Source organism: Neophocaena asiaeorientalis, unplaced genomic scaffold (assembly GCF_003031525.2).
Source record: "Neophocaena asiaeorientalis asiaeorientalis breed wild unplaced genomic scaffold, Neophocaena_asiaeorientalis_V1.1 scaffold2008, whole genome shotgun sequence".
Classification (NCBI taxonomy): domain Eukaryota; kingdom Metazoa; phylum Chordata; class Mammalia; order Artiodactyla; family Phocoenidae; genus Neophocaena; species Neophocaena asiaeorientalis.
The window spans coordinates 1,358-29,336 of NW_020173376.1; the positions used below are offsets into that span (position 1 = coordinate 1,358).

The 27,979-nt window shown below is 38.1% G+C and overlaps 1 protein-coding gene across 1 annotated transcript; it reads left to right on the forward strand.

Moving 5' to 3' along the window:
* Positions 1-7,474: 7,474 nt before the first annotated feature.
* Positions 7,475-26,291, forward strand: LOC112400497 (myotubularin-related protein 9-like; the record flags this gene model as incomplete). The annotated part of the gene is made up of 4 exons (XM_024746266.1): positions 7,475-7,616; positions 9,427-9,647; positions 15,147-15,298; positions 21,515-26,291. Coding segments are annotated over 4 exons (679 nt in total), but the record flags the coding sequence as incomplete, so codon positions are not given.
* Positions 26,292-27,979: the final 1,688 nt, after the last annotated feature.

A 27,979-nucleotide genomic window follows, 5' to 3' on the forward strand; every position in this document is an offset into this window, starting at 1 on the left:
ATGTCCCGCCAGTCCCTTCTGGCTTTCAGAGTTTCTGCTGAAAGATCAGCTGTTTACCTTATGCTGATTCCCTTGTGTGTTGTTTGTTGTTTTTCCCTTGCTGTTTTTAATATGTTTTCTTTGTATTTAATTTTTGTTAGTTGATTAATATGTGTTTTGGCGTGTTTCTCCTTGGATTTTTCTTGTATGGGATTCTCTGTGCTTCCTAGACATGATTAACTATTTCCTTTCCCATATTAGGGAAGTTTTCAACTATAACCTCATCAAATATTTTCTCAGTCCTTTTCTTTTTCTCTTCTTCTTCTGGAACCCGTATAATTGGAATGTTGGTGTGTTTAATGTCGTCCCAGAGGTCTCTGAGACTGTCCTCAGTTCTTTTCATTCTTTTCTCTTTATTTTGCTTCGCAGTAGTCATTTGCAGTATTTTATCTTCCAGGTCACTTATCCGTTCTTCTGCCTCAGTTATTCTGCTATTGATCCCATCTAGAGTATTTTTAATTTCATTTATTGTGTTGTTCATTGTTGCTTGTTTCATCTTTAATTCTTCTAAATCCTTGTTAAATGTGTCTTGCATTTTGTCTATTCTGTTTCCAAGATTTTGGATCATCTTTACTATCATTATTCTGAATTCTTTTTCAGGTAGACTGCCTGTTTCCTCCTCATGTGTTAGGTCAGGTGGGTTTTTATCTTGCTCCTTCATCTGCTGTGTTTTTTTGTCTTCTCATTTTGCTCATTTTACTGTGTTTCGGGTTTCCTTTTTGCAGGCTGCACGTTTGTTGTTCCCGTTTTTTTTTGGTGTCTGTCCCCAGTGGCTAAGGTTGGTTCAGTGGGTTGTGTAGGCTTCCTGCTGGAGGGGACTCTTGCCTGTGTTCTGGTGGATGAGGCTGGATTTTGTGTTTCTTGTGGGAAGGTCCATGTCTGGTGGTGTGTTTTGGGGTGTCTATGGACTTATTATTATTTTAGGCAGCCTCTCTGCTAATGGGTGGGGTTGTGTTCCTGTCTTGCTAGTTGTTTGGCATAGGATGTTCAGTACTGTAGCTTGCTGGTCTTTGAGTGAAGCTGGGTGCTGGTGTTGAGATGGAGATCTCTGGAAGATTTTCGCCATTTGATATTATGTGGAGCTGGGAGGTTTCTTGTTGACCAGTGTCCTGAAGTTGGCTCTCCCACCTCAGAGGCACAGCACTGACTTCTGGCTGCAACACCAAGAGCCTTTCATCCACACAGCTCAGAATGAAAGTGAGAAAAAGTAGAAAGAAAGAGAGGGAGGGAGGGAGGGAGGAAGGAAACGAAAGAAAGGAAAGAAGAAAGAAAGAATAACAATGTAAGATAAAATAAAGTTATTAAAATAAAAAATAATTATTAAGAAAAAAGTTTTTTTAAAAATTAAACAAAAAACAGATGTATAGAACTCTAGGACAAATGGTGGAAGCAAAGCTATACAAAGTCTCACACAGAATCATACACATACACACTCACAAAAAGAGGAAACAATAATAAATCTTGTTCTCAAAGTGCATCTCGTCAATATGGGATGATTCATTGTCTATTCAGGTATTCCACAGATCCAAGTTGATTGTGGAGTTTTAATCTATTGCTCCTGAGGCTGCTGGGAGAGATTTCCCTTTCTCTTCTGTGTTTGCACAGCTCCTGGGGTTCAGCTTTGGATTTGGCCCCGCCTCTGTGTGTAGGTCGCTGGATGGTGTCTGTTCTTCGCTCAGACAGGCCGGGGTGAAATGAGCTGCTGACTCAGGGGCTCTGGCTCACTCAGGCTGGGGGCAGGGAGGGGTGCGGATGCCAGGCGAGCCTGCGACGGCAAAGGCCTGTGGGACATTGCACCAGCCTGAGGCGTGCCGTGCGTTCTCCCGGGGAAGTTGTCCCTGGATCCCGGGACCTGGCAGTGGCGGGCTGCACAGCCTCCCCCGGAGGGAGGTATAGATAGTGACCTGTGCTCGCACACAGGCTTCTTGGTGGTGGCCGCAGCAGCCTTAGCATCTCATGCCCGTCTCTGGGGTCCGTGCTGTTAGCCGCAGCTCGCACCCGTCTCTGGAGCTCCTTTAAGCAGCGCTCTTAATCCCCTCTCCTCGCGCACCAGGAAACAAATAGGGAAGAAAAAGTCTCTTGCCTCTTCGGCAGCTGCAGACTTTTCGCGGACTCCTTCCCAGCTAGCCGTGGTGCACTAACCCCCTGCAGGCTGTGTTCACGCCGCCAACCCCAGTCCTCTCCCTGTGCTCTGCCCCAGTGGGTGAGCAGACAAGCCTCTCAGGCTGGTGAGTGCTGGTCGGCACTGATCCTCTGTGCCGGAATCTCTCTGCTTTGCCCTCCGCACCCCTGTTGCTGTGCTCTCCTCCGCGGCTCCAAAGCTTCCCCCCTCCGCCACCCACAGTGTCCGCCCGCAAAGGGGCTTCCTAGTGTGTGGAAACGTTTCCTCCTTCACAGCTCCCTCCCACTGGTGCAGGTCCCATCCCTATTCTTTTGTCTCTGTTTATTCTTTTTTCTTTTGCTTTACCCAGGTATGTGGGGATTTTCTTGCCGTTTGGGAGGTCTGAGGTCTTCTGCCAGCGTTCAGTAGGTGTTCTGTAGGAATTGTTCCACATGTAGATGTATTTCTGGTGTATCTGTGGGGAGGAATGTGATCTCTGCATCTTATTCTTCCACCATCTTCCTCCCAGTAATGTATTTTTTAGCCTCCATGTGTTTGTGTTTTTTACATTTTTTTCCCTGTAATTCATTTCTAATCTCATAGCGTTGTGGTCACAAAAGATGCTTGATATGATTTCAGTTTTATTAAATTGACTTAGACTTGATTTTTGACCCAAGAGGTGATCTATCCTGGAGAATGTTCTGTGCGCACTTGAGAAGAAAGTGTAAGCTGATGTTTTTGGGTGGAATGTCCTATAAATATAAATTAAATCTATGCGGTCTATTGTGTCATTTAAAGCTTCTGTTTCCTTATTTATTTTCATTTTGGATGATCTCTCCATTGGTGTAAGTGAGGTGTTAAAGTCCCCCACTATTATTGTGGTACTGTCGATTTCCTCTTTTATAGCTGTTAGCAGTTGCCTTATGTATTGAGGTGCTCCTATGTTGGATGCATATAGATTTATAATTGTTACGTCTTCTTGGATTGACCCCTTGATCATTATGTAGTGTCCTTCCTTGTGTCTTGTAACATTCTTTACTTTAAAGTATAATTTATCTGATATGAGTATAGCTACTCCAGCTTTCTTTTGATTTCCATTTGCATGGAATATGTTTTACCATCCCCTCACTTTCGTATGTATGGGTCTTGTTTTTGTATCCATTTAGCAAGCCTGTGTCTTTTGGTTGGAGCGTTTAATCCATTCACATTTAAGGTAATTATCAATATGTATGTTCCTGTGACCATTTTCTTCATTGTTTTGGGTTTGTTTTTGTACGTCCTTTTCTTGTATTTTCCACTTAGAGAAGTTCCTTTAGCATTTGTTGTAGAGGTGGTTTGGAGGTGCTGAATTCTCTTAGCTTTTGCTTGTCTGTAAAGCTTTTGATTTCTCCATCGAATCTGAGATCCTTGCTGGGTAGAGTAATCTTGGTTGTAGGTTCTTCCCTTTCATCACTTGAAGTATGTCATGCCACTCCCTTCTGGTTTGTAGAGTTTCTGCTGAGAAATCAGCTGTTAACCTTATGGGAGTCCCCTTGTATGCTATTTGTCGGTTTTCCCTTGCTGCTTTTAATAATTTTTCTTTGTCTTTAATTTTTGCCAATTTGATAACTATGTGTCTCGGCATGTTTCTCCTTGGGTTTATCCCGTATGGGACTCGCTGCACTTCCTGGACTTGGGTTGCTATTTCTTTTCCCATGTTAGGGACGTTTTCAACTGTAATCTCTTCAAATATTTTCTTGGGTCCTTTCTCTCTCCTCCTTCTGGGACCCCTATAATGCAAATGTTGTTGTGTTTAATGTTGTCCCAGAGGTCTCTTAGGCTGTCTTCATTTCTTTTCATTCTTTTTCCTTTATTTTGTTCCACAGCAGCGAATTCCACCATTCTGTCTTCCAGGTCACGTATCCGTTTTTCTGCCTCAGTTATTCTGCTATTGATTCCTTCTAGTGTAGTTTTCATTTCAGTTATTGTATTGTTCATCTCTGTTTGTTTGTTCTTTAATTCTTGTAGGTCTTTGTTAAAGATTTCTTGCATGTTCTTGATCTTTGCCTCCATTCTTTTTCCGAGGTCCTGGATCATCTTCACTATCATTATTCTGAATTCTTTTTCTGGAAGGCTACCTATCTCCACTTCATTTAGTTGTTTTTCTGGGGTTTTATCTTGTTCCTTCATCTGGTACATAGCCGTCTGCCTTTTCATCTTGTCTATCTTTCTGTGAATGTGGTTTTTGTTCCACAGGCCGCAGGATTGTAGTTCTTCTTGCTTCTGCTGTCTGCCCTCTGTTAGAATGCCCTTTTTAAGAAGGGAATTCCCACTGAAACAGTAGGTAGGTAGAAGTGTTGTCACCCCCCCCCACATAGTTGGATGGCACTTTTCTTTGAGATTTTGTTTTATTGATGCTTCCAAATTAGGGAAATATATATGTAATTTTAAAAATAACGAGAAATTGATAATAGAACAGGTTGCTTAAGATCATGTGGTGAGTTAGCAACTTACCACAGGGCCACCAAGTGCCATGAATCAGGATTCCCTGGGATTCCTGGTGTAGGGACTTCTCTGGTGGTCCAGTGGTAAAGAATCCACCTTCCTATGCAGGGGAGACAGGTTTGATCCCTGGTCGAGGAAGGAGGATCCCACTTGCTGCTGGGCAACTAAGCCCACATGCCACAGCTACTGAACTTGCGCGCCTCAATGAGAGAGCCCATGTGCCGCGAACTACAGAGCCCACTCACTCTGGAGCCCACGTGCTACAACTAGAGAGAGAAAACCAACACGCCACAACTAGAGAGAAGCCCGCACCACAAAGAAAAGATTCTGCATGCCGCAACTAAGGCCTGATGCAGCCAAAAAAATAAAGAAAAAAAAAGGGAAGCCCATTTATCTTATAAAATATGGGAGTTAAAGACCAAGGTTCTGTGGCAGAGAAATAAATAATACAGAATGATAAGATGTATATATTAAGGGTTTGGGTTTTTTTTTTTCTTTTTGCGGTATGCGGGCCTCTCACTGCCGTGGCCTCTCACATTGCAGAGCACAGGCTCCAGATGCGCAGGCCCAGCAGCCGTGGCTCATGGGCCCAGCCGCTCCGCGGCATGTGGGATCTTCCCGGACCAGGGCATGAACACGTGTCCCCTGCATCGGCAGGCAGACTCTCAACCACTGCGCCACCAGGGAAGCTCAAGGGTTTGGGATTTTTTAACCTAAGTTAAAAATATTTCCCCTTACATGATGAGTACAGAGGCTTTTTTTGCTTATGAAACATGAATTGTCATAAACCCTTATAACCATGTTGTCTGAGTTTTCAGCCATAATAAGAGGTGATGCAGATGAATGTAATCCCAGGGGCAGAACAGTGTTTTCTATCTATCTCCACCTTTGTTTAGTTTGGGCTACCTTAAACAAACAGGGACTTACACACTCCTAGGAGAATTGAAGGTTTTGGTTTATTTTGCCATGTTTGAGTTCCCTTTTTTGATGTATATTAGCTCATTAGTTATACCTCCATAAAAATCTGCCCTTACAACACTCAAAATGTAAAAATAGACCTTAAATTAATTGAATTAAATTTAGAGTATACCACAGATAACTAGGATATACATCTAATATATATCAAAAGCCTGAAAACATTTGCTCATACCCTTCAGTCTAGTCATTAGATTTCATCCTGAGAATGAGGTTGTTAACTTAACCATAGGTGAACATCAGGGAGTCTTATTTTCAAATTAAGAACTCTAGAATAATTCAGCAAAAGACAAAAAGCTAAGTACACCATCTAAAGTGTAACAAAAATTGGCAGTGACCTGAATGTCCAACTATAGGATTAAGTAAATTGTAGTTCATCACTGAATAGAATATTATGTAACCATTAATACAATACTTTTATAGATGACATAGAAACATGGGAAAATGTTTATAATAAAAGTGGAAATAATAAATTACCTTCATTACGGCTATGTAAAGTATATCTGTACATGAGAAAAGAATTAACAGTAGCCAAACATAAAACTTTTATGGGAAAGTGGTGAGCTTATTTTCCTTTTTTCCACAATTTCCTTCACTGTCATTTCAATAAAAAGAGGTAGAAGAAGGGGAGGGGAGAAAATGTAGTTTAGTTTCTGGTGTTTCCTCCCACTCTTTAGAATAATGGGGTCCTGGGAACCACCTACAGAGTGTATAGTGGTATCATTGCCACTGACTTTCTAGAGTGATACTTTTTTTTCGCCCTAAGGAATTTATTTATTTGGTTGCACTGGGTCTATTTGGTTGTGCTGGGTCTTATTTGCAGCAGGCGGACTCCTTAGTTGTGGCTTGTGGGCTCCTTAGTTGTGGCTTGCCGGCTCCTTAGTTGCAACACGTGGACTCCTTAATTGTGGCTTATGGGTTCCTTAGTTGCGGGTCGCTGGCTTCTTAGTTGCAGCATGTGGGCTCCATAGTTGTGGCATGCAAACTCTTAGTTGTGGCATGCATGTGGGATCTAGTTCCCTGACCAGGGATCGAACCTGGGCCCCCTGCATTGGGAGCATGGAGTCTTTACCACTGTGCCACCAGGGTGGTCCCTAGATTGACACTTTTTTGTTATTGTTTTTTTGTGGTACGCGGGCCTCTCACTGTTGTGGCCTCTCCCGTTGTGGAGCACAGGCTCCGGATGCGCAGGCTCAGCGGCCGTGGCTCACGGGCCCAGCTGCTCTGCGGCATGTGGGATCCTCCCAGACCGGGTCACGAACCCGTGTCCCCTGCATCGGCAGGCGACTCCCAACCACTGCGCCACCAGGGAAACCCCCTGACACTTTTATATATAATATTTAAAAATTTTTCTTCCTGTTTTCATGTTTCTCAAAGTGTGGTTTAGGACTTGTTTCCCAGATTCAGTATGGTTTATGAAGGCATCCTTACAGTAAACTGATGGTGGAAAGGTAGAATCAAGGTCAGAGAGATACAGAAAGATAACTTTGTGTGTTTCTAGGCTTGATGAGAAAAGGCTTTAGTTAACTATATTAAAGCAGAAAAGGTCAGCATCTAGTGAATGTGATGAGGTCTGCTTTCTGGTTTTGTAAAGGAAGAAAACATTCAGGAAACGGTTTTATGAAATTTGTTATAATGTAAATGGGTTCTTGTCCTATGAAATTTGGGACTTACAGTTTTATATTTTCCCCAAGGGAAGCTGTCTTCATGTACCTCATTTAGACTCTAAACCTACTGGACAGAGCAGAATGCAAAAGACTTTCAACTGTTATACTCAAGAAATGTTTATTGTTACACTCAAGAAATGTTTATTATTAACAGAGTTGGTTGACCATGTCAGGAGTGTCCCATTTGTCCTCTGAATTTTCCTACCAGGGAAGGAGCATCCATACTGATTCATGGAACAGAAGGAACTGATTCCACACTCCAGGTTACCTCCCTGGCCCAGATTATCTTGGAACCAAGAAGCAGGACCATCCGGGGCTTTGAGGCCTTGATAGAGAGAGAGTGGCTTCAGGTGAGAAAAGCTATTTTGTCCACAGAGGAACTGCTCATAATTGATGTTTGATCCTGGTTTGTGGGAATGGATATAATATGTGAAATTCTGATTGATTCAGATGTTTAATTTTCTGGGGGACAGTAAATCTCTCTTCCTCTTAATAAATGCCTGTAAGCTTGACTGCCTCTCAATTTCTGTCTCCCGCTTTGCTTATATTGCTCATTTGGCACTTCATTCCCCTAACAAACGTTATTAGTTGTACCTTGTTACCTATAGGGGAAACACAAAGAATGTGTAAAACATGGTCTTGTCTCACAGAACTTAGTCTTGCTAGAGATAAAAGATGTAAACAAGGGGGGAAGGAGGAGTGGGGACTTGTAGATACAAGGCATGTGCTTTAGTGCTTTCTACTTTCTGCTCATCTCTGTCCTGTCGTCTTCCTCAGCCAGGTGAAATCCTTCTCATCCTGTAAGACCCAGCTAAATACCTCTACTTTCATGAAGACTCTGGGACCTTAACATCCTTCACAGAAAAAATTGATCCATTTTCCTCACACCTTGTTTCCTGAACTAGACTCAGATATAGCGACTTCTTTGAGTTCAGGGAACCTTGCCCACCCAATTCAGCTGTTTATCCCTAGGACACAACGCAGTGCTGTCCTATGTAATGCTGAAGGACAGCTAAAATAAAGGTCTCATAAAATAGATGGAAATCCTTCAGGCCAGAGGTTAATTTAAATATATATACAGCATGTAACTTAGTGTGTAATTGTGATTGAAAACAAATGTTTAGATATATCTTGAAAGGAAGTATCTCTGGAGAAAATCACTTCTGGCCCTTCTAGTTACAATTCAACTTTATTATGTGTTAATTCTGTTACGTTTACCATGTCTACCCACCCTGACAGCTGACCTTTATCTCTGTTTAAGTCAGACCATCCTAAATATTTGGTGCAGATCTTATTCAGCTACATTCCTTGCGATGCATAGCAAACAAACAAATGAGTATGATTGATTTGTTTATATATTACCATTTTCATGGGCATCAAAATCCCATTCATGTTCCTGGCATTATCTTTGTCAGATAAAATAGCATGAGGACCCAAAGATAAAGCATGTATATGAAATACCTAGAAGGGTGTGATTTGGGGGGATAAGGTCAGTACTCAGGTTTTGGGTGGGCCAGAGAGCCAAATGATTCTTAAATTTCCTTTGGTCAGTAGATGACAGACTCTTCTAGTTCTTCCTGGGGGGAGGGGGAAACTAAAGACAGCTTTGTCTCTAATATAAAGGCATTCATACAGATGTAATCATGACAGTAACTTTCATATGTAATTAAAGACTTACTATCAGGAGTAACCTGATAAAAATTTGTCTATGAGAACCCCATATCTGTCTGCATTTAGTGGTGAGGCTTCCTTAGCTTACAGTAGTCTACAGTGCTTTGGATGGATAGAAGGGGATAGCTGTCCTGTTTTATACCTGAAGAGCTTATGTTCTTTGACTTTGCTCCAGATTTTACAGACCTAGAAAGATTTATTTTATGCTTATTATTACTGAAGTTCATTATTCTTCTATTTGATATTCCAAGACCAACTGCAGACATTATGGCTAACTGTATATATACCCTTGTTAAGTATTTGGAAATCTTGTCTTTTTCCTTAGTTGGTGAAGATTGTCTTAAATCAAGAAATCATTAAAGAGCAGCCACCCAAATTATATGATGTTCCATTTAATAGTTCTGTTGCAACTGTGTGAAATTTGTTAATAATGTGCTACAGTATGATCTCACTAGGATATGACTGCTGCATTTCCCTCTTTTCTCTTAGGCTGGTCACCCATTCCAACAGCGCTGTGCACAGTCGGCCTATTGTAATAGTAAGCAGAAGTGGGAGTCGCCTGTATTTCTTCTCTTCTTGGACAGTGTGTGGCAGATACTTCGTCAGTTCCCTTGTTCATTTGAATTTAATGAGAATCTCCTCATCATGCTCTTTGAGCATGCATATGCCTCACAGTTTGGAACATTTCTGGGCAACAATGAAAGTGAAAGGTAGGTACCTGCTTACGTGGGGGCCATTTTATTTTTAGCTGTTTTGGTCATTTCCTAAAAGAGACCAGGATTTGGTTCTACATTAATGTTATTTATAAGATGGAAGAGGTTACAGTTAGTATAAATTAAATTACCTAATTTATTGTGAGCCTTTCACATGCTAGGTGAGAGCATATCCTGGATTTTGTTCTATTTGATTAAAATTAGTTCATACACTGATTAAAAAGCTTTGAACAATTGAGCAGCCATTAAAATGTTACTCTCCTTATATAGGAGCATAGTATCTTACATCTGGAAGAAGCTTTAACATATAATTCAATTCTACCCTCCATGCAGTTTGATAGATTAGGAAGGTTATTATCCAGAGAAGTGAATGACTTGTCCAGGAAGCACACAGCCTGTTGGTCACCAAAAGTATGGCTGTAGTACAGGTCTTCCTACTCCTGCTCTAGAGTTTTCTCTCTTATACCAAGAAACTGTCCTCAGGCCCAGAGTTAGGATCTTACTTCATAACCCAGACACCATCAAGTTTATAGGTTTAATTAGAAGATTCATATCAGAATGATCATTAAAGATGCTTAACTGGTAATCTTCTCATTTGGGTACAGTCTAAAGGCTTCCTCTGGGTGGGAGGCAGGGTTTGTCCCTGGGCTGGTACCTGGCATCAGTTAGTTGAATAATAAATTTAAACAATTAACAGTTTTCATAAAAGAATAGAATTATTGCATCTTTACCTGTTTGAAATTCAAGAACATAGAGCAATACATGTTTTTTACTTAAAGCTGAATTGGCAGATATTTCAACTTTAGAGTTTCTTACAGATTCTTGTCTTCAGAAGTAGGGAAAAATTTAGAACTATTTGCTCTAGAAAGTTCTGTGTCACCACAGTTTTCTCACTGTGCTTTGGCTATAGTTACTGCAGCCACACGTGATTCATATGAACAGTTTGACTGATTTAATGATTTGTTTATAATTTGCACTGGTTCTCCTGTATCCCAAGGGTATTTGCTCTAAGTGTTTTCTCTGATAATATATGGAGTTGGGAGAGGACTAACTTGCTCAAGATAAAATGTCTTATTAGTACCGAGTCCAAGCTTGTACTGCTTGCTGCACGACAAGCCAATAAATCGAGAGACGAGGTGTTGGGGCAAGGAATAGCAACTTTATTCAGAAAGCCAGCAGACCGGGAAGATGGTGGACTAGTGTCCCAAAGAACCATCTTGCCTGGGTTTGGATGCTAGTTTCTTTTATAAAACAAAGAGGGGGAGGTAAGGAGGTAAAGTTAAAAAAGAAAAAGAAAAAAAACAAGGTGATAAGTTGTTGCAAATGTTTCCTGGTTCCTGCCAGACTCTGGAGGGGATGCATTCATTTCTTCCTCCTTGCAGTCCGTCACAGGTGGGCCTGGTCAGGATGTTTCCTGGGAGCTAAACAAAGGTGTTTTAGCTTACTGCTCAGGATGGGGGACAGGGTTCCCCAGATGGGCCATTATGTATTCTTTAAGCTATAAGCAACATTCCTTTAGTGATTAACTTGTAGCAAAAGCAGTAGAATACAAAGTTTAGAGTAAAAGAAACAGATCCAGTATGGAGCCAGATCTGTTCTTCCCTATTACATTATGTTGGCATTACAAAATCGAACCTTTGTGAAAACCTTCAGATGGGTTGGTGGTTGGGATTGTCCCTGAGCTGTTCATTCATAGTTTAGGCTTAAATGAATCTTTGAACATCGTACCTCAGTTTTTTCAGTTGATGAAATTTACTTTGGGTACTTTAGTGTCATTTTAAGTTGACTTTCTAGAATATACTTATATTATTACACTTGAATTCATTACTTATGCCAAAAGAGCAGGCCTACTTCCAAAAAGTAGGATTTGGATTGATTTGTGATGGAGATGCCACTAATATTTCCCTTCCCACCCCAGAAACTATTCTGTAACACGTAGTTAATCCAAATAGAACATAAATTATTAATTTTTTCCTATTTTTTCCTTATTAACAATAGATGAAAAGTTTAATGCTTCCTGACTTTAGGGTTCTATTCATCTCTGTTCTAGAATTCTGCCAGTCAGAATAGAGTTTAATTAGAAGAGATGACCTAAGAGAAAGCAATGACCATCCTTTTTTTTCCCTTTTAAATATTACATATGAAAGAACAAGAACTTTTAAGATTTGTTATGAATACAAAGTCTGAAATTACTTGAACCCTGTGAATTTGGGAGATTGGAGTATTAGCTAGCCTAATAAGATTTTTAAAAAATCTTTAAAAACCACTGAAACTTCTTGGTAAAAGATGACTTCAGTTAAAAGGGAAAATTAACATTTTTAAAAAACAGCTTTATTGAGATATAATGCATTTACCATAATATTCAGCCATTTAAAGTGTATTTATTGTGATTTTTAAAAATGGTATATTCAGAGTTGTGCAACCAGCACTGCACCTAATTTTAGAACATTTTCATCACCTCCAAAACAAACTCCATATCCATTACCAGTCACTATCCATTTTCCCTCCCTGATAACCACAAATCTGCTCTTAGTCTATAAATTTGCCTGTTTGACTATTTCATATAAATGGAATCATACAATATGTGGTCTTTTATGATTGGCTTCTTTCACTAAGCATATTTCCAAGGTTCATCCATGTTGTAGAATGGGTTGTTTCCATCATTTGGCTACCATAAATAATGCTGTGTTAAACATTTGTATACAAGTTTTTGTGTGGACACATATCCATTTATCTTAGATATAAACCTAGGAGTGGAATTGTGGGTCATATGGTAACTGACATTTTGAGGAGCTGTGAAAGAAAGTGGCAGCACCATTTTACATTCCCACCAGCAATGTATGAGGGCTCCAGTTTCTCCACATCTCCACCATTTTTTTATTGTCTGCCCTTTTGATTTAGTCATCCTAGTGGGTGTAAAGTGGTGTAAATCTCATTACAGTGATTTGCATTTCCTTAATGGACCAATGGTGTTGATCAACTTTGCATGTGTTTGTTGGGCATTTGTGTTATCACTTCTTTGATATCCAAATATCTATTTGGATACTTTGCCAATTTTTTCATTGGGTTATTTGTCTTTTTATTGTTGAGTTGTAAGAAAATTTTGATAGAGATTGCATTGGAATCTGTGGATCACTTTGGGTAGTTATTACTGCCTTAACAGTGTTGTCTTCCAGTCTGTGAACACGGGATGTCTTTCCATTTATTTAGGTCTTTAATTCCTTTCAGCAATATTTTATAGTTCTCAGTATACAAATATTTTACCTCTTCAGTTAAATTTATTCTTGGTATTTTAATATTTTGAATGCTGTTGTAAATGGAATTGTTTTCTTAATTTTTTTGGAGTATTCACTGCTGGCATATAGAAACATGACTGTTTTTCTGTGTCTGTCTTGTACCCTGCAGTTTTGCCAAATTTATTTATTAGCTCTAGTAGTTTGTGTGTGTGTGTGGATTCTTTGGGATTTTCTATGCATAGGAGCATGTTATTTGCAAGTAGAAATCATTGTACGTCTTCCTTTCTACTTTGGATGTGTTTTCTTTCTTTTTCATGTCTAATGAATTTCCAGTACAGCATTGAATGGCAGTGGTGAAAGCAGGCACTCTTGTTCTATTCCTGATCTTAGGGAGAAAGCTTTCAGTCTTTCACGAGTGTAATGTTGAGTATGATGTTAGCTGTGTTTTTTTTCATAAGTACCCTTTACCATGTTGAGGAAGTTCCCTTCTATTCCTAATTTATTGAGTGTTTTTGTCATGAAAAGATGTTTTGTTATCTGCTTTTTCTGCATTAATTGCAATGATCATGTGGTTTTTTTCCCTTTGTTCTATTAATGTGGTGTATTACATTGATTGATTTTCTTATGTTGAACCACTCTTGTATACTTAGGATAAATCTCACTTGGTCATGGTATATAATCCTTTCAATATGCTGTTGTATTTGGTTTGCTAGTAGTTTGTTGAGAATTTTTGCATCTATATTTGTAAGGGACATTGGCCTATTACAGTTTTCTTGTATCATTGTCTGGCTTTGGCATCAGGGTGATAATAGCTTCATAAAATGAGTTAGGAAATATTCCTTTTCTATTTGTTGGGGAGTTTGAGAAGGATTGGTGTTCATTTTTCTTTTATATTTGATAGAATTTACCAGTGAAACCATCTGGTCCTAGACTTTTCTTTGTGGAGAGATTATTTGTTACTGAGTCAATTTCCTTATTTGTTATAGGTCTGTTGAGATTTTTTATTTCTTCAGTCAGTTTAGGTAATTTTTGTGTTTATAGAAATTTGTCCATTTCATCCAGATTATCTAATTTGTTGGTGTGCAGTTAATAGTATTTTCTTAAAATCTTTTTTATTTCTGTAAGGTCAGTAGTAATGTCCCATTTTCATTTTTGATTTTAGTTATTTGCATCTTCCTTTTTCTTTGTCATTCTAGCCAGAGGAACAATTTTGTGGATCTTTTCAGAGAACTGACTTTTGGTCTCATTGATGTTATTTTTAAAAGTTTTTTTGTCTGTCTCCTCTGTAATCTTGGTTTTTCCTTCCTTCTGCAAGCATTGGCTTAGTTTGCTCTCCTTTGTCTAGTTCCTTAAGGTGTAAAGTTAGATTACTGATTTGAGATCTTTCCTTTTTAACATAGGTTCTTGCTATAAATTTCCCTCTGAGCATTACTTTCACTGGAGTTGTGTTAGCATGTTGTGTTTTTGTTTTCATTCATTTGTAAGTATTTTCTAACTTCTTTTGTGATGTCTTCTTTAAACCGTTGGTTGTTTGAAAGTGTGTTATATAATTCCACATACTTATGAATTTTCCAGTTTTTCTTCTGTTATCAATTTCTAACTTCATTCCCTTGTGGTTGAAGAAGATGCTTTGTATGATCTCAGTCTTTTAAAATGTATTGAGCTTTGTTTTGTGGCCTACCACGTGGTCTGGCCTGCAGAATGCTTCATGTCCACTTGAGAAGAATGTGTGTTCTGCTGTTGGGTAGAGTTTTCTATATTTGTCTTACATTTTGTTCAAGTCCTGTATTTCCTTATTTATCTTCTGTCTGGTTATTGGGATAGTGAAATCCTCAACTATATTAGAGAATTGTCTGTTTCTCTGTTCCATTACGTCAGTTTTTGCTTCATATGTTTTGTGGCTCAGGTGCAACATACATATATAATTATTATATCTTCTTGGTGGATTAACTTTGTTGCCAGCTTTGGAAGCCTGCAAAACAGTCTTTGTTTTGATGTTGTTGACAGTTAAAAATGCTGACAAATATTTTAATTTTACAACATTTTGTTCCTCTGCTAAAAGTCTTGTGTTCTGCTTTCTAACATACAAGAGAAAAGAAATTGACCTGTTAGAAGGAGCATTTAATAGTGGTTGTCATAAATTAATTGCTTTAATGGCAATTTTCTTTCTTGATCAGATGTAAGTTGAAGCTACAGCAGAAAACGATGTCTCTATGGTCATAAATTAATTGCTTTAATGGCAGTTTTCTTTCTTGATCAGATGCAAGTTGAAGCTACAGCAGAAAACGATGTCTCTATGGTCTTGGGTCAACCGGCCCAGTGAACTGAGTAAGTTCACCAACCCTCTCTTCGAAGCCAACAATCTTGTCATCTGGCCTTCGGTTGCTCCACAGAGTCTTCAGCTGTGGGAGGGTAAGCCACGCATCCTTCGCAAACCTTTTATTAATATAGTCTAGGATGTTCTCTTGACTGCCTGTGGGTACATGAGTACATGGATACTGCTCTTTATATCGGATATTTTCTCAAGATAAGAAGGTACCTTTTTTTTTATTGTGACAAAAACACAAAATTTACCAACTTAACCATCTTTGAGTGTGCAGTTCAGTACGGTTAAGTATATCACGTTGCTGTGAAACAGGTCTCCACAACTTTTCATCTTGCAAATCTAAAACTCTGTACCCATCAACAACTTCTCAGTGCCCCTCTCCAGCCCCAGGCAACCACCCTTCTGCTTTCTGTCTCTGGATTTGACTACTCCAGGTGCCTCATATAAGTGGAACCATACAGTATTTGTCCTTTTGTGACTGGCTTATTTCATTAGCATAATTAATGTGCTCAAGGCTCATCCACGTGGTAGCATGGGACAGGATCTCCTTCCTCTTTTTTTTTTTTTTGCGGTGCGTGGGCCTCTCAGTGTTGTGGCCTCTCCCGTTGCGGAGCACAGGCTCCGGACACGCAGGCTCAGCGGCCATGGCTCACGGGCCCAGCCGCTCCGCGGCACGTGGGATCTTCCCGGACCGGGGCACGAACCTGTGTCCCCTTCATCGGCAGGCGGACTCTCAACCACTGCGCCACCAGGGAAGCCCTCTCCTTCCTCTTTAAGGCTGAGTAATTTTCTGTTGTGTGTGTGCATGACGTTTTGTTTATCCTTATGTCAGTGGGCACTTGGGTTGCCTCCATGTTTTGGCACATAGGCATGCAAACATCTCTTTGAGGCCCTGCTTTCCATTCCTTGGGGTATGTACCCAGAAGTGGAATTGCTGGATCATATGGTAATGCTACGTTCAGTATTTTGAGGAACGGTAATTCTGTTTTCTATAATGACTGCATCGTGTTACGACCCCACCAGCAATGAACAAGGGTTCCAGTTTCTCCACATCTTCATCAATGCTTGTTATTTTCTGCTTTTCCCCCCTTTGATAGGCCATCCTAATGGGTGTTGAGGAAAAGTACATTACTTTTTGTGTAGAAAAAGTGATAGGTGGTTGGGACAGGTATAAACTGTAAGCTCCCAGGAGATGGTTTCTGTTTGCTTTATTAAGTAGTCATTAGGTAGATTCTTCTGTTGAAGGCTGTTGAAGGGGTAATGAACTAGTCATTCTAGTAAGATTCCACAGACGTACATAAATGCCATCCATCAGTGCAGTAATACAGATATCCTGTTTGTGTGGAACAGTAATCCAGGCTTAATTTTCATGTCTATTCTAAAGAACGTGTTTTTTGTTTTTTTTGCGGTACGCGGGCCTCTCACTGTTGTGGCCTCTCCCGTTGCGGAGCACAGCCTCCGGACGCACAGGCTCAGCGGCCGTGGCTCACGGGCCTAGCTGCTCTGCGGCATGTGGGATCTTCCCGGACCGGGGCACGAACCCGTGTCCCCTGCATCGGCAGGCAGACTCTCAACTGCTGCACCACCAGGGAAACCCCTAAAGAACGTGTTTTACCTGCATTAATTTTTCAGATTCTTGAAGTTTATCTCCTTAAATATGAAAGCTTGTTTTTTAAAAAAATAACCAAAACCTATCTAAAACATATTATCCATTCATTAAACAAAGACTATAAAATACCATTTAATTTCTTTTTAACCACTTTGTAGGTAGTAAGTACATTTTTATTCATCTTTATATTAAACAATATAAGGCATACACACAGAAATGGTAGCTGTTTGGTAAACTGAAGTACTATAAATGTCAGTTAGTATACTGTGTTCTAATACATTATTGTCTCAAGGGCAGTTCTTGTGTGGAAACTGCCCATTGTGTGTAAAAGGGTCTCAGGTTGCTTTGCTTCCTTGTTTTGAGACTGAGCCTGTTTCTGTCACTTCTCTGGCCATCAGTTTCACAGCTTGTTCCGCTTGGCATATCTGTCATTAGCTGCTTCCTCCCCCTCAGTTTATGCTTCTAATCTTATCAGTTGAGGTGTCCCCTAGTTAGAATTGTGGGAAAGTGGCCTCAGTCTCCAGGGTCTCTGAGTCTGAGCGTTAGTGCTTTGGGGATTTGGGGCTGCTCAGAACTTCTCCTTGCTTATTGAGTGTTTAGATAGTCACAGATGCAGGACAGGTGATCTCTTAAATGAGAGTTTACAGCTGTACTACTTGTTTAAGACTTCTGAGACAATTTACCTAAAAGCCACTGTCATGTTTAATAACTGAAACAAGAATCTAGTTAGTTGGGAGGAAAGCCACAATTGGGAGTCTAATGGCCTAAAGGACTATTTAACTTGTTTTTACCAAACCTCATTGACAGTTTAGGGATTATGTGATAGAAGAAAATTTTTTTGTTATATGAATGAGTTCCTCCTACACCATTAAGAAAGGGGTTTCTCTGTATGTTTAGTACCTCCTCAACTTAGAACTGGAAGAAATCCTATGTTAGGTAAAACATTCTCATGGAAAGTATATGGATTGTATAATGACACTACTCTGGCCTTAAAACGTCTCTCTGCTGTTTCTAATTACATTGTAGTCATTGTAGTTAACCATTAATATTAAATAATTCCTGTATTGAAGAACAGGATTTTAAAAATAAGCTCATTTCATAGAAAAATCAACACAGGTCAGTCTTTAGTCTGTGTTTCTATCTTCTTCTATCTAGCATTTGGACACATTACAGAAGGACTGTCTAGGGTGCATGGCAGTTTGGTTTATGGAAAGTATTCTAATATAAAGTATTCTAATCATAAAACTTTTGTGAACTTGCCAGCTGCTGACTTCTTGCAGCCTGGAAGGTGTTTGTGCCTCCTGACCTGAGTATCTTTAAGCCGTTACTTTGGGCTGATATCATTAACGTACATCTGTGTAGAGGAGAAAATGTCTTTACTCCATAATAAAAGGATAATTATTATTTGGGGAAAGAAGCAGTTGCCTACAGAATTGGAAAGTTGCCTACAGAATTGGAAAGCTGCCTCGTAAGTAACAGAGAGAGAGAGTGCTGAAGTTTAGGCTCTTAAATAACAGTTTGTGTAGTTCTGTTTTGCTGTAACTGCCACTTTTCCAGTGAAAGTGATTTCACACATGTAGGTCTTACAGGTCTGGATAAAGTTCTGTAATTGTTTATAGTTTCACAATACAAATCTTTCTTTAAAGTTTATGTACAGTTCGTATTCCTGAATATATCAGAGAACATTTTGTGGGGTTTTTGAAGAATTAATGAGCATGTACATAGTGACTTTTTAAAAATTTTTTAAATTTTATTTTATCGTTTCATACAGCAGGTTCTTATTAGTCATCCATTTTACACACATCATTGTAGACATGTCAATCACAATCTCCCAGTTCATCCCACCACCACCCCCACTCCCACTGCTTTCCCCCCTTGGTGTCCATACGTTTCTTCTCTACATCTGTGTCCCAATTTCTGCCCTGAAAACTGGTTCATCTGTACCATTTTTCTAGGTTCCACATATATGCGTTAATATACGATATTTGTTTTCCTCTTTCTGACTTACTTCACTCTGTGTGACAGTCTCTAGATCATCCGCGTCTCAACAAATGACCCAATTTTGTTCCTTTTTATGGCTGAGTAATATTCCATTGTACATATGTACCACATCTTCTTTATCATCTGCTGATGGGCATTTAGGTTGCTTCCCTGACCTGGCTATTGTAAACAGTGCTGCAGTGAACATTGGGGTGCATGTGTCTTTTTGAATTATGGTTTTCTCTGGGTATATGCCCAGTAGTGGGATTTCTGGGTCATATGGTAATTCTATTTTTAGTTTTTTAGGGAACCTCCATACTGTTCTCCATAGTGGCTGTATCAATTTACATTCCCACCAACAGTGCAAGAGGGTTGCCTATTCTCCACACGCTCTCCAGCATTTGTTGCTCAAAGATTTTCTGATGATACCCATTCTGACTGCTGTGAAGTGATACCTCATTGTAGTACTGAATTGCATTTCTCTAATAATTAGTGATGTTGAGCAGCTTTTAATGTGCTTCTTGGCCATCTGTACATCTTTGGAGAAATGTCTGATTAGGTCTTCTGCCCATTTTTTGAGTGGGTTGTTTGTTTCTTTAATATTGAGCTGCATGAGCTATTTATATATTTTGGAGATTAATCCTTTGTCCGTTGATTCGTTTGCTACTATTTTCTCCCATTCTGAGGGTTGTCTTTTCATCTTCATTGTAGTTTCCTTTGCTGTGCAAAAGCTTTTAAGTTTCATTAGGTTCCATTTGTTTGTTTTTATTTCCATTACTCTAGGAGGTGGTTCAAAAAAGGTCTTGCTGTGATTTATGTCAGAGAGTTTCTTCCTATGTTTTCCTCTAAGAGTTTCATAGTTTCTGGCCTTACATTTAGATCTGTAATCCAATTCGAGTTTATTTTTGTGTATGGTGTTAGTGAGTGTTCTAATTTCATTCTTTTACATGTAGCTGTCCAATTTTCCCAGCATGACTTACTGAAGAGGCTGTCTTTTCTCTGCTGTATATTTCGGCCTCCTTTATCAAAGATAAGTTGACCATATGTACGTGGGTTTATCTCTGGGCTTTCTATCCTGTTCCATTGATCTATATTTCTGTTTTTGTGCCAGTACCATACTGTCTTGATTACTATAGGTTTGTAGTATAGTCTGAAGTCAGGGAGTCTGATTTCTCCAGCTCCATTTTTTTCCCTCAAGACTGCTTTGGCTATTAGGGGTCTTTTGCCCAGATAAAATTTAGATTTTTTTTTTCTGGTTCTGTAAAAAATGCCATTGGTAATTTGATAGTGATTCCATTGAATCTGTAGATTGCTTTTGGTGGTAGAGTCATTTTCACAATGTTGATTCTTCCAGTCCAAGAACATGGTATATCTCTCCATCTGTTTATATCATCTTTAATTTCTTTCATCAGTGTCTTATAGTTTTCTGCATACAGGTCTTTTGTCTCCCTTGGTAGGTTTACTCCTAGGTATTTTATTCTTTTTGTTGCAGTGGTAAGTGGGAGTGTTTCCTTAATTTCTCTTTCAGATTTTTCATCATTAGTGTATAGGAATGTAAGAGAATTCTGTGCATCAGTTTTGTATCCTGTAACTTTACCATATTCATTGATTAGCTCTAGTAGTTTTCTGGTAGCATCTTTAGAATTCTCTATGTATAGTATCATGTCATCTGCAAATAGTGACAGCTTTAATTCTTCTTTTCCAATTTGGATTCCTTTTATTTCCTTTTCTTCTCTGATTGCTGTGGCTAAATATCTATTGGTGTAAGTGAGGTGTTAAAGTCCCCCACTATTATTGTGTTACTGTCAGTTTCCTCTTTTATAGCTGTTAGCAGATGCCTCATGTATTGAGGTGCTCCTATGTTGGGTGCATATAGATTTATAATTGTTATATCTTCTTCTTGGATAGATCCCTTGATCATTATGTAGTGTCCTTCCTTGTCTCTTGTAACATTATTTTAAAGTCTATTTTGTCTGATATGATAATTGCTACCCCAGCTTTCTTTTGGTTTCCATTTGCGTGGAATATCTTTTTCCATCCCCTCACTTTCAGTCTGTATGTGTCTCTAGGTCTGAAGTGGGTCTCTTGTAGACAGCATATATATGGGTCTTGTTTTTGTATCCATTCAGCCAATCTGTGTCTTTTGGTTGGAGCATTTAATCCATTTACATTTAAGGTAATTAACGATATATATGTTACTATTACCATTTTCTTAATTGTTGTGGGTTTGTTTTTGTAGGTCCTTTTCTTCTCTTGTGTTTGCCTCTTAGAGAAGTTCCTTTAGCATTTGTTGTAGAGGTGGTTTGGTGGTGCTGAATTCTCTTAGCTTTTGTTTGTCTGTGAAGCTTTTGATTTCTCTGTTGAATCTGAATGAGATCCTTGCTGGGTAGAGTAATCTTGGTTGTAGGTTGTTCCCTTTCATCACTTTAAATATGTCATGCCACTCCCTTCTGGCTTGTGGAGTTTGTGCTGAGAAATCAGCTGTTAACCTTATGGGGGTTCCCTCATAGTGACTTCTTGAATACTGTACTCAATTGTACTCTTTCAATACCTCAAGATTGTTTTATATTTTAGAGTATAATAAAACACAGATGTGAATTGTGAAAAAATGAGAAGGATTATAATGCATGGGAGTATATATTAACCACAGTTATAATGCTAATCCGTTGTGTGTATCTTTTTCCCTTCTGTTTTCCTTTTGTGGATTCAATAGGTATTTTTCTGCGTTGGAATAGATCTTCCAAGTATTTGGATGAAGCATATGAAGAAATGGTTAACATCATTGAATATAACAAGGAATTACAAGCAAAAGTAAATATCCTTAGGCGGCAGTTGGCAGAACTGGAGACTGAAGATGGGATGCAGGAGAGTCCCTGAATTCCAGATTCCCTGCAGCCCTTGGAGGACCGTCAGGACTGGTATCCCATCTCTCTCTCCCTTGCCCTTCAGTTCACTTTCACACAGTAGCCTTAAACGTAAGGCTTTAGATGTGAGAACCTTCTAATATAATGGACTCCTCAAAAATTTATGAATGGAACTTACTATAATTATTCATGTTTCATGTGGCCTGTTAGGCCTCTTCACTTTGGGAGCAGGAAGGAGGTGCTAGTCATTTTATTTTACATGAAACAAGTGACCTATTTAATGCCATTTGTGTTATATGCCATTTCACCCTAAGCTTTTCTCTGCATCCACTTTCCAAACAGTGCTCCAGACCAGTCAAGGATATGATTAATCTCTTAGGGAATATCTGTTAGTTTAAAAAAAGGATCAGACTTTGAAGCATTCCAAATACAGAAATATTTTTCAAACCTGAAATGGTTGATAAACGAAGAATTTTGTGTTTAACATACCATTTCCAATATCTTTGCCACATAAAAAAGCCATTCTCTGTAAAACAGTTTTGGACTGACAGAGCTGAATTCATCCTCATTCTGATTTGTCAAGAAAACAAAAGCTGAATATTTATTCAAGGTAAATTATTTTTACGTAAAGGGCAACAGCTATAGTTCTCTGATATTTACATTAAGAAGAAGTAAATTTATTGTAACAGATACTAAAATATGTGCAATATAGAAATAAAGTAGGAATTTGTTACTGATAAGGTATCTTTAGTGTTGAATTGTTTTTTCAGGGTTTTGACACACGTTAAATGTGTGTCAAATGCTGGATGTAATGTTAAACCGTCATTTAGAATAGATGTTAATTTGTTACGATTAAGCTACAAATACGGTTTCCTTAAACCAGAGATGCACCGCCCTTGTCTGAAGTTCTTATTGCACTGGTTTATGTATGGATATGTGTGTTTTATTATGTCTTGTTTTTATTTTTAAATATTCTAAGAGTTCACTAATACTAAGGTTAAAATTTTCTTATTGTCTTGAGCCTTTTGAACATTTATCTTGACTCTGCTTGATCTGTCCATTATATGTTAGGCCAATAATAATTTAAGTGGAGGTGAAAGTTTATGAACGTGATGCAGCTATGTTTTAAACTTCAGAAGCCAATTTGAAATGTTTCAATGTTACAGAAACTATGACGACTATATTTATGTGCTATGCTGGTTTATGCCTGCAATTCTAAAATTTGTGGTTTGGTGCTTTCCTTATACATTTTTGTTTTGTGGCACAGGTCGTTTTAACAGATACTCTCAATTCTAGTTTTCCTTTAAAAGGATAGTTGAAGGGCAGTCTTTAATACCGTTTCTATCCCATCTATATATAACCATTTCATTGTAAAACACACCAAAACTGAACCCTGCTTTAGGGCTATGTATTGACTTAAAATTTTAATTCTTCAAAATCAACTGTAGCAAAATCTATGGCCACATTCAGAAGCCTTAAAAAGTGGCAAATACTTTCTATCTCCAGCTGCCCAAACTTTTTTTTTTTTCTGTTTCCTCAGACTTTTAGCAAAAGGCTAGACAGCAATCCACACAGCTCTCTTTTGGTAACTCAGACTTTTAGCAAAAGGCTAGACAGCAATCCGCACAGCTCTCTTTTGGTAAATTTGTCTGCTTTCTCCTCTAAGCCCAGTTTTATTCGTGACCTGTTTTGTTGGCTATAGTTATGAATCTTGGGGCCTTAAAGCCCTCACCTAAAGGCTAATAAGGCAAGGAGCAAAGAAGGTGTACTTTCTTGCTGTAGATATCTGTGTGTTGTGTGAAATGTCTGTATTAATTTTTTAAAAGAGGAAACAGCCCAGCATTTTATGGATCCTCAAAATTGAAGAAGGCGCCTTTTTCTTCTCAGTTAACGGCCCCATAAGGAAAACCATATAGAGATTTTCTTTTAGTGATTCTTTAGAAGTGACTCTCACTGGTAATATTAATTGGCCATAAGGCTTCTGTGGGTGGAAACTTTGGAGGGATTTTTTATTAGCTTTGGTCATGGAGAAATTGTATGCCATCAACTTACAACTGTCTTCCTGATGAACATTTTATATGTGAGCCAGAGTACAGTAATAGCATAGTGTTTCAATTTCTTTTTCTTTCTCTTATTGAGACAGCAATCATAAGCTATTTGGACAAGTTTGTGTTTTAGTGTTAATTTATAATTAGGGATTGTCCAAACCTCATTTCTGTTTACAGGGTGTAAAAACAAACTTTGGTATCAATGCAATTTCAAAGAGGTCATCTAATAAGACAAATGCTAAGGTTTCCACAAACCTGAGAACTCTGTCAAAGATAAGTGCTTTATCAATATAATTTGAAGAGGGTTTTTAGTAATACTATTAAGTTACTCATCCCTTGGATGAAAAGAATACAGTGGATATACTTACGAGAAGCTACTTATAAAGGTTAAGTTTGGAGAATTATCTTTGATAAATATGGCTTTAAAAACTTTAATGAAGAGAATGATGGCCAAATTAGTGAGCATGCAGATTACCCCATTACAAGCCAATAATAAAGTGAGATATAATGAAGTTCATGTACAGAATTGTGAAGGCTGGTTTACATTTTTGGAATGAAAAAAGTAAGCCCCACATATTACCCCATTACAAGCCAATAATAAAGTGAGATATAATGAAGTTCATGTACAGAATTGTGAAGGCTGGTTTACATTTTTGGAATGAAAAAAGTAAGCCCCACAAAGAATATTTTTAAAATATTACTACAGTACAGGGATCCTTAGATTTAAATTAATGATTTTTAAAAAATCAGAAGAACATAGTTTGTTATATAAAAATGCTGAAACTTTTTGGGTGGTCTAAGGCTTTTCAGTAGTTTGAAAAATTTTTCATTTTGATTTTATTAAATGGGAAGAAAACAAGCAGAAATTATAAAACCTTATAGATTTAAGACACCTATAAATTTGTTTTATTTGTAAGAAAACTTAGGCCTTTGAAGCAAGTTTTTAAAGTGATTTTTGGGAAAACTTTGGAAGACGATAGTCATTTAAGATCCGTATGGAGAATTTAAAAACTTTTCTTTGAATTCTAAAGCCTGATTTTGTAGAGGTGATATGTCACTGCTTTTCATTTTAAAGGATGAAAATTTAGTGAGAGTTTAGTCTTTGATTCAGTCAGTATTTATGTTAAATAAAAAAGTCAATATATGGAAAAGATTTGACCAGTAATTGTCTCTTGAAGTGAAAAACGGGGAACATTTTGCTGCATTTAAAAATAATCTGCTTAAAGATATAACTCTTAAAGTTATCTGGTTTCAAGATTAGTTTTGTTTTTTGTTGTTGTTTTTGTGGTACGCAGGCCTCTCACTGCTGTGGTCTCTCCCGCTGCGGAGCACAGGCTCCAGACGTGCAGGCCCAGCTGCCCCGTGGCATGTGGGATCCTCCCAGACTGGGGCATGAACCCGCATCCCCTGCATTGGCAGGTGGACCCTCAACCACTGCGCCACCAGGGAAGCCCCAAGATTAGCTGTTTTAATTGTCAGTCTTAACTGAGTCATCAGGTTCACTTACTATCAGACCTTAACCTGAGACACAGTTTTGGTATTTACCCATATCCAGATTTAATGAATTAAAGCAACATGAATCTATTAGGAGCACTCTTTATCAGAGAGGTATTTCCTGGACAAAAAATGGGCAATATTTAGAACAGTTAGTCCCCTGGTTCTGGAAGCTCTGAAATTTATGAATGAAGTCATTCATTCAGTACCTCTGATACAGGTTTATCCTATACCTCAGGACAACAGAGATTAATTATTTCTTATTCTTTAACATGGCTCAGATCTTTCCCCTCCAGAGCTGGTACAATATGTTATTATAGGTAGTATTTTTGTGTAATTCACCATCTTAACAAAAAACAGTAAAAGACTGGTTTCTACATTAATATCTATTCTCAGATGGTATGAAATGCTAATTTTTGTTTTCTTGAATAAAACGACTTCTGCCTTCACTCAGTCCTTATAATCTAGAGTCCACAGCATTTTCTTCCTTTAAACCAAAAGCCCAGAAGACACCTTCTGAAACTCTAGGGCTAGGTTTTAGAAAGTCTGAACTTGTAATCTAAATTCCCTTTAAAATAAACTAATGTCCTATTTTTGAACTGCAGTGCGGAACTGTAGTTCTGCTTAATTAATGAAAAATAACGGGGCTCACTGCAGACACTCCATTGTCGTGGAAAATACTTCACGATGAGAGCTTACTGTCTTCTAGGGCCATTCTGTTTATCTGTGAGTATACAGATTAAATATATTTGTGATTTGTAATAAAAACAAGTTGTGGAACACTGCCTGTGTCTCTCTGCCCAAGACATTTGCTTCACTTTTTCAAATGCATGTATTTTTGGAGAGGTGGATTATTCTACACAAACACACCGTGAGTTCTGCTTTTTAGAATGCTTATAGATCTATTATCATCTACACTGAAAGTGTTGTACTTGCACAACTTAGTTATTTTTAAAAAAAATTTAAAAAGTATGTATTTCTTCAGCAGCCATGCATTTGAATTGTACTCGATATATTTGAATGTGACTCTTGGATTTAAGTGCACTATTATTCATGTCTTACACAATAAAACTGCACTGTATGGCAAATGTGTCTGTAATGTATGCTTTGCTAAAACCTCAGAGTGCTGTAATGTACAGGTTTCTACATGATGAACCTGTCAGCATATAGGGGAAATCCTGAACTCCTGTTAAGTCTGCGTAACATTTTAATATTATTTGTAATGTTCCCTTAAGTGGTAAGTTCACTTATGTCCTAAGACTGGAATCATTTATCTTGAGTTGGCTGCTTTGTCAAGCTTGGTTTACTGAATCAAACAAATGTGTCGAACATGGTACTGTTATCTTAGTGTATAAGATTTATGTGTCACGTTCCTCTGCCTCGGAGGACTGCTGCACAGATGCTAGTGTTAAATATCTATAGACAATGGTAATAAACTTTGAATACATTCAAATGCAGTAAATTAAATCTATAGGCTGACTTATTTTCAAATATTTGTGAAGGTTTTGGCAGTGTCTTGATTAAAATTGCTATATATATATTTGGACCTTATATTTTGAAAAAATTCAGATCTGTGGAAAAGTTGCAAAATAGTACAGTGATATTCCTTAAATATTCAATCTAGGTGAACAGTATAACATTTTTCACATTTGCTTTAACACCTTTGAGTGTGTGTATGTATGATTACTATTATTTTGCTGAAACATTTGAGGGTAAGCTGCAGACATCATGACCCTTCCACCTAAATACTTTCCACCTATATCTTCCAAGAATTAGGAGTATATATTACACGTGTTATTTGTTCAGTATGTATTGATATGAATAAATCAATGAGGGAAAAGGCAAAGCTCCTCCTTAGGGTAGAATGCCAGCTATAAAATATAGAAAGAATGATGACATTAGAAAATCACTGTTTAGTCACTAGTAATAACTGATTTAGGGAATCACTGTCAGTGGATGCTAAAACTAGCAGGTGAAAGTTTGTGAGCAAAACCATATAGTCTCAAAGTATCTTTCCATAAAATACTTACCAGTTACAAAGGGGAAAACAGTTAACTTTACAGTGAAGGAGCCTGGTAGATACCAACCTAATCCAAACATAATTAACATCACTAGTAATGGAACAAATCAACATCATGTGCCTTCTGATAGGATCCACTGAGAACACAGCATCACTTTTATGGCATTTTTTGCAAAAAACAAAAAGCACAACCTGAATCTAATTATGAGGAAACATCACGCAAACTTTAAATTGAGGGACATTCTACCAAATAAGTCTGTATTCTTGTAAATTATGGAGCTTATAGAGGAAAAGGAAAGACTGAAAACGTATTTGTAAGTTTAAAATTATTTTTTAAAAATTTAAAAGCACAAAGTGAACAGAAAGTAGTATCTATGCAAAGCTATAAAATTAAAATGAGGAAATATTTCAGCTGATGAAAATTATCCCCCAATAAATGAAACGTTAAGCAAAATAAAACTCTAACACACATTCCAAAAGGAATAAATACCCTTAAACAAAATTTCTGTATATGATATGGAAAAAAACCTCAAATGAGAATGAGAAATAAGAAAAACCACAACAGAAATAACCAAAAATGAAACAGGAAGGTAGAAAACAGTTAAATGAACTCCGGAACAAATTTGAGGAATAAAGACAAAGTCATCTTGAAGGTGAAATTACTCAAGGGAGACTAGGTTCAACTGAAGATTTATTTTAAAACGTTGACAAAAAGCATGAAAGGCTAAGAGTGAAAATAAATAGTAAGCAAA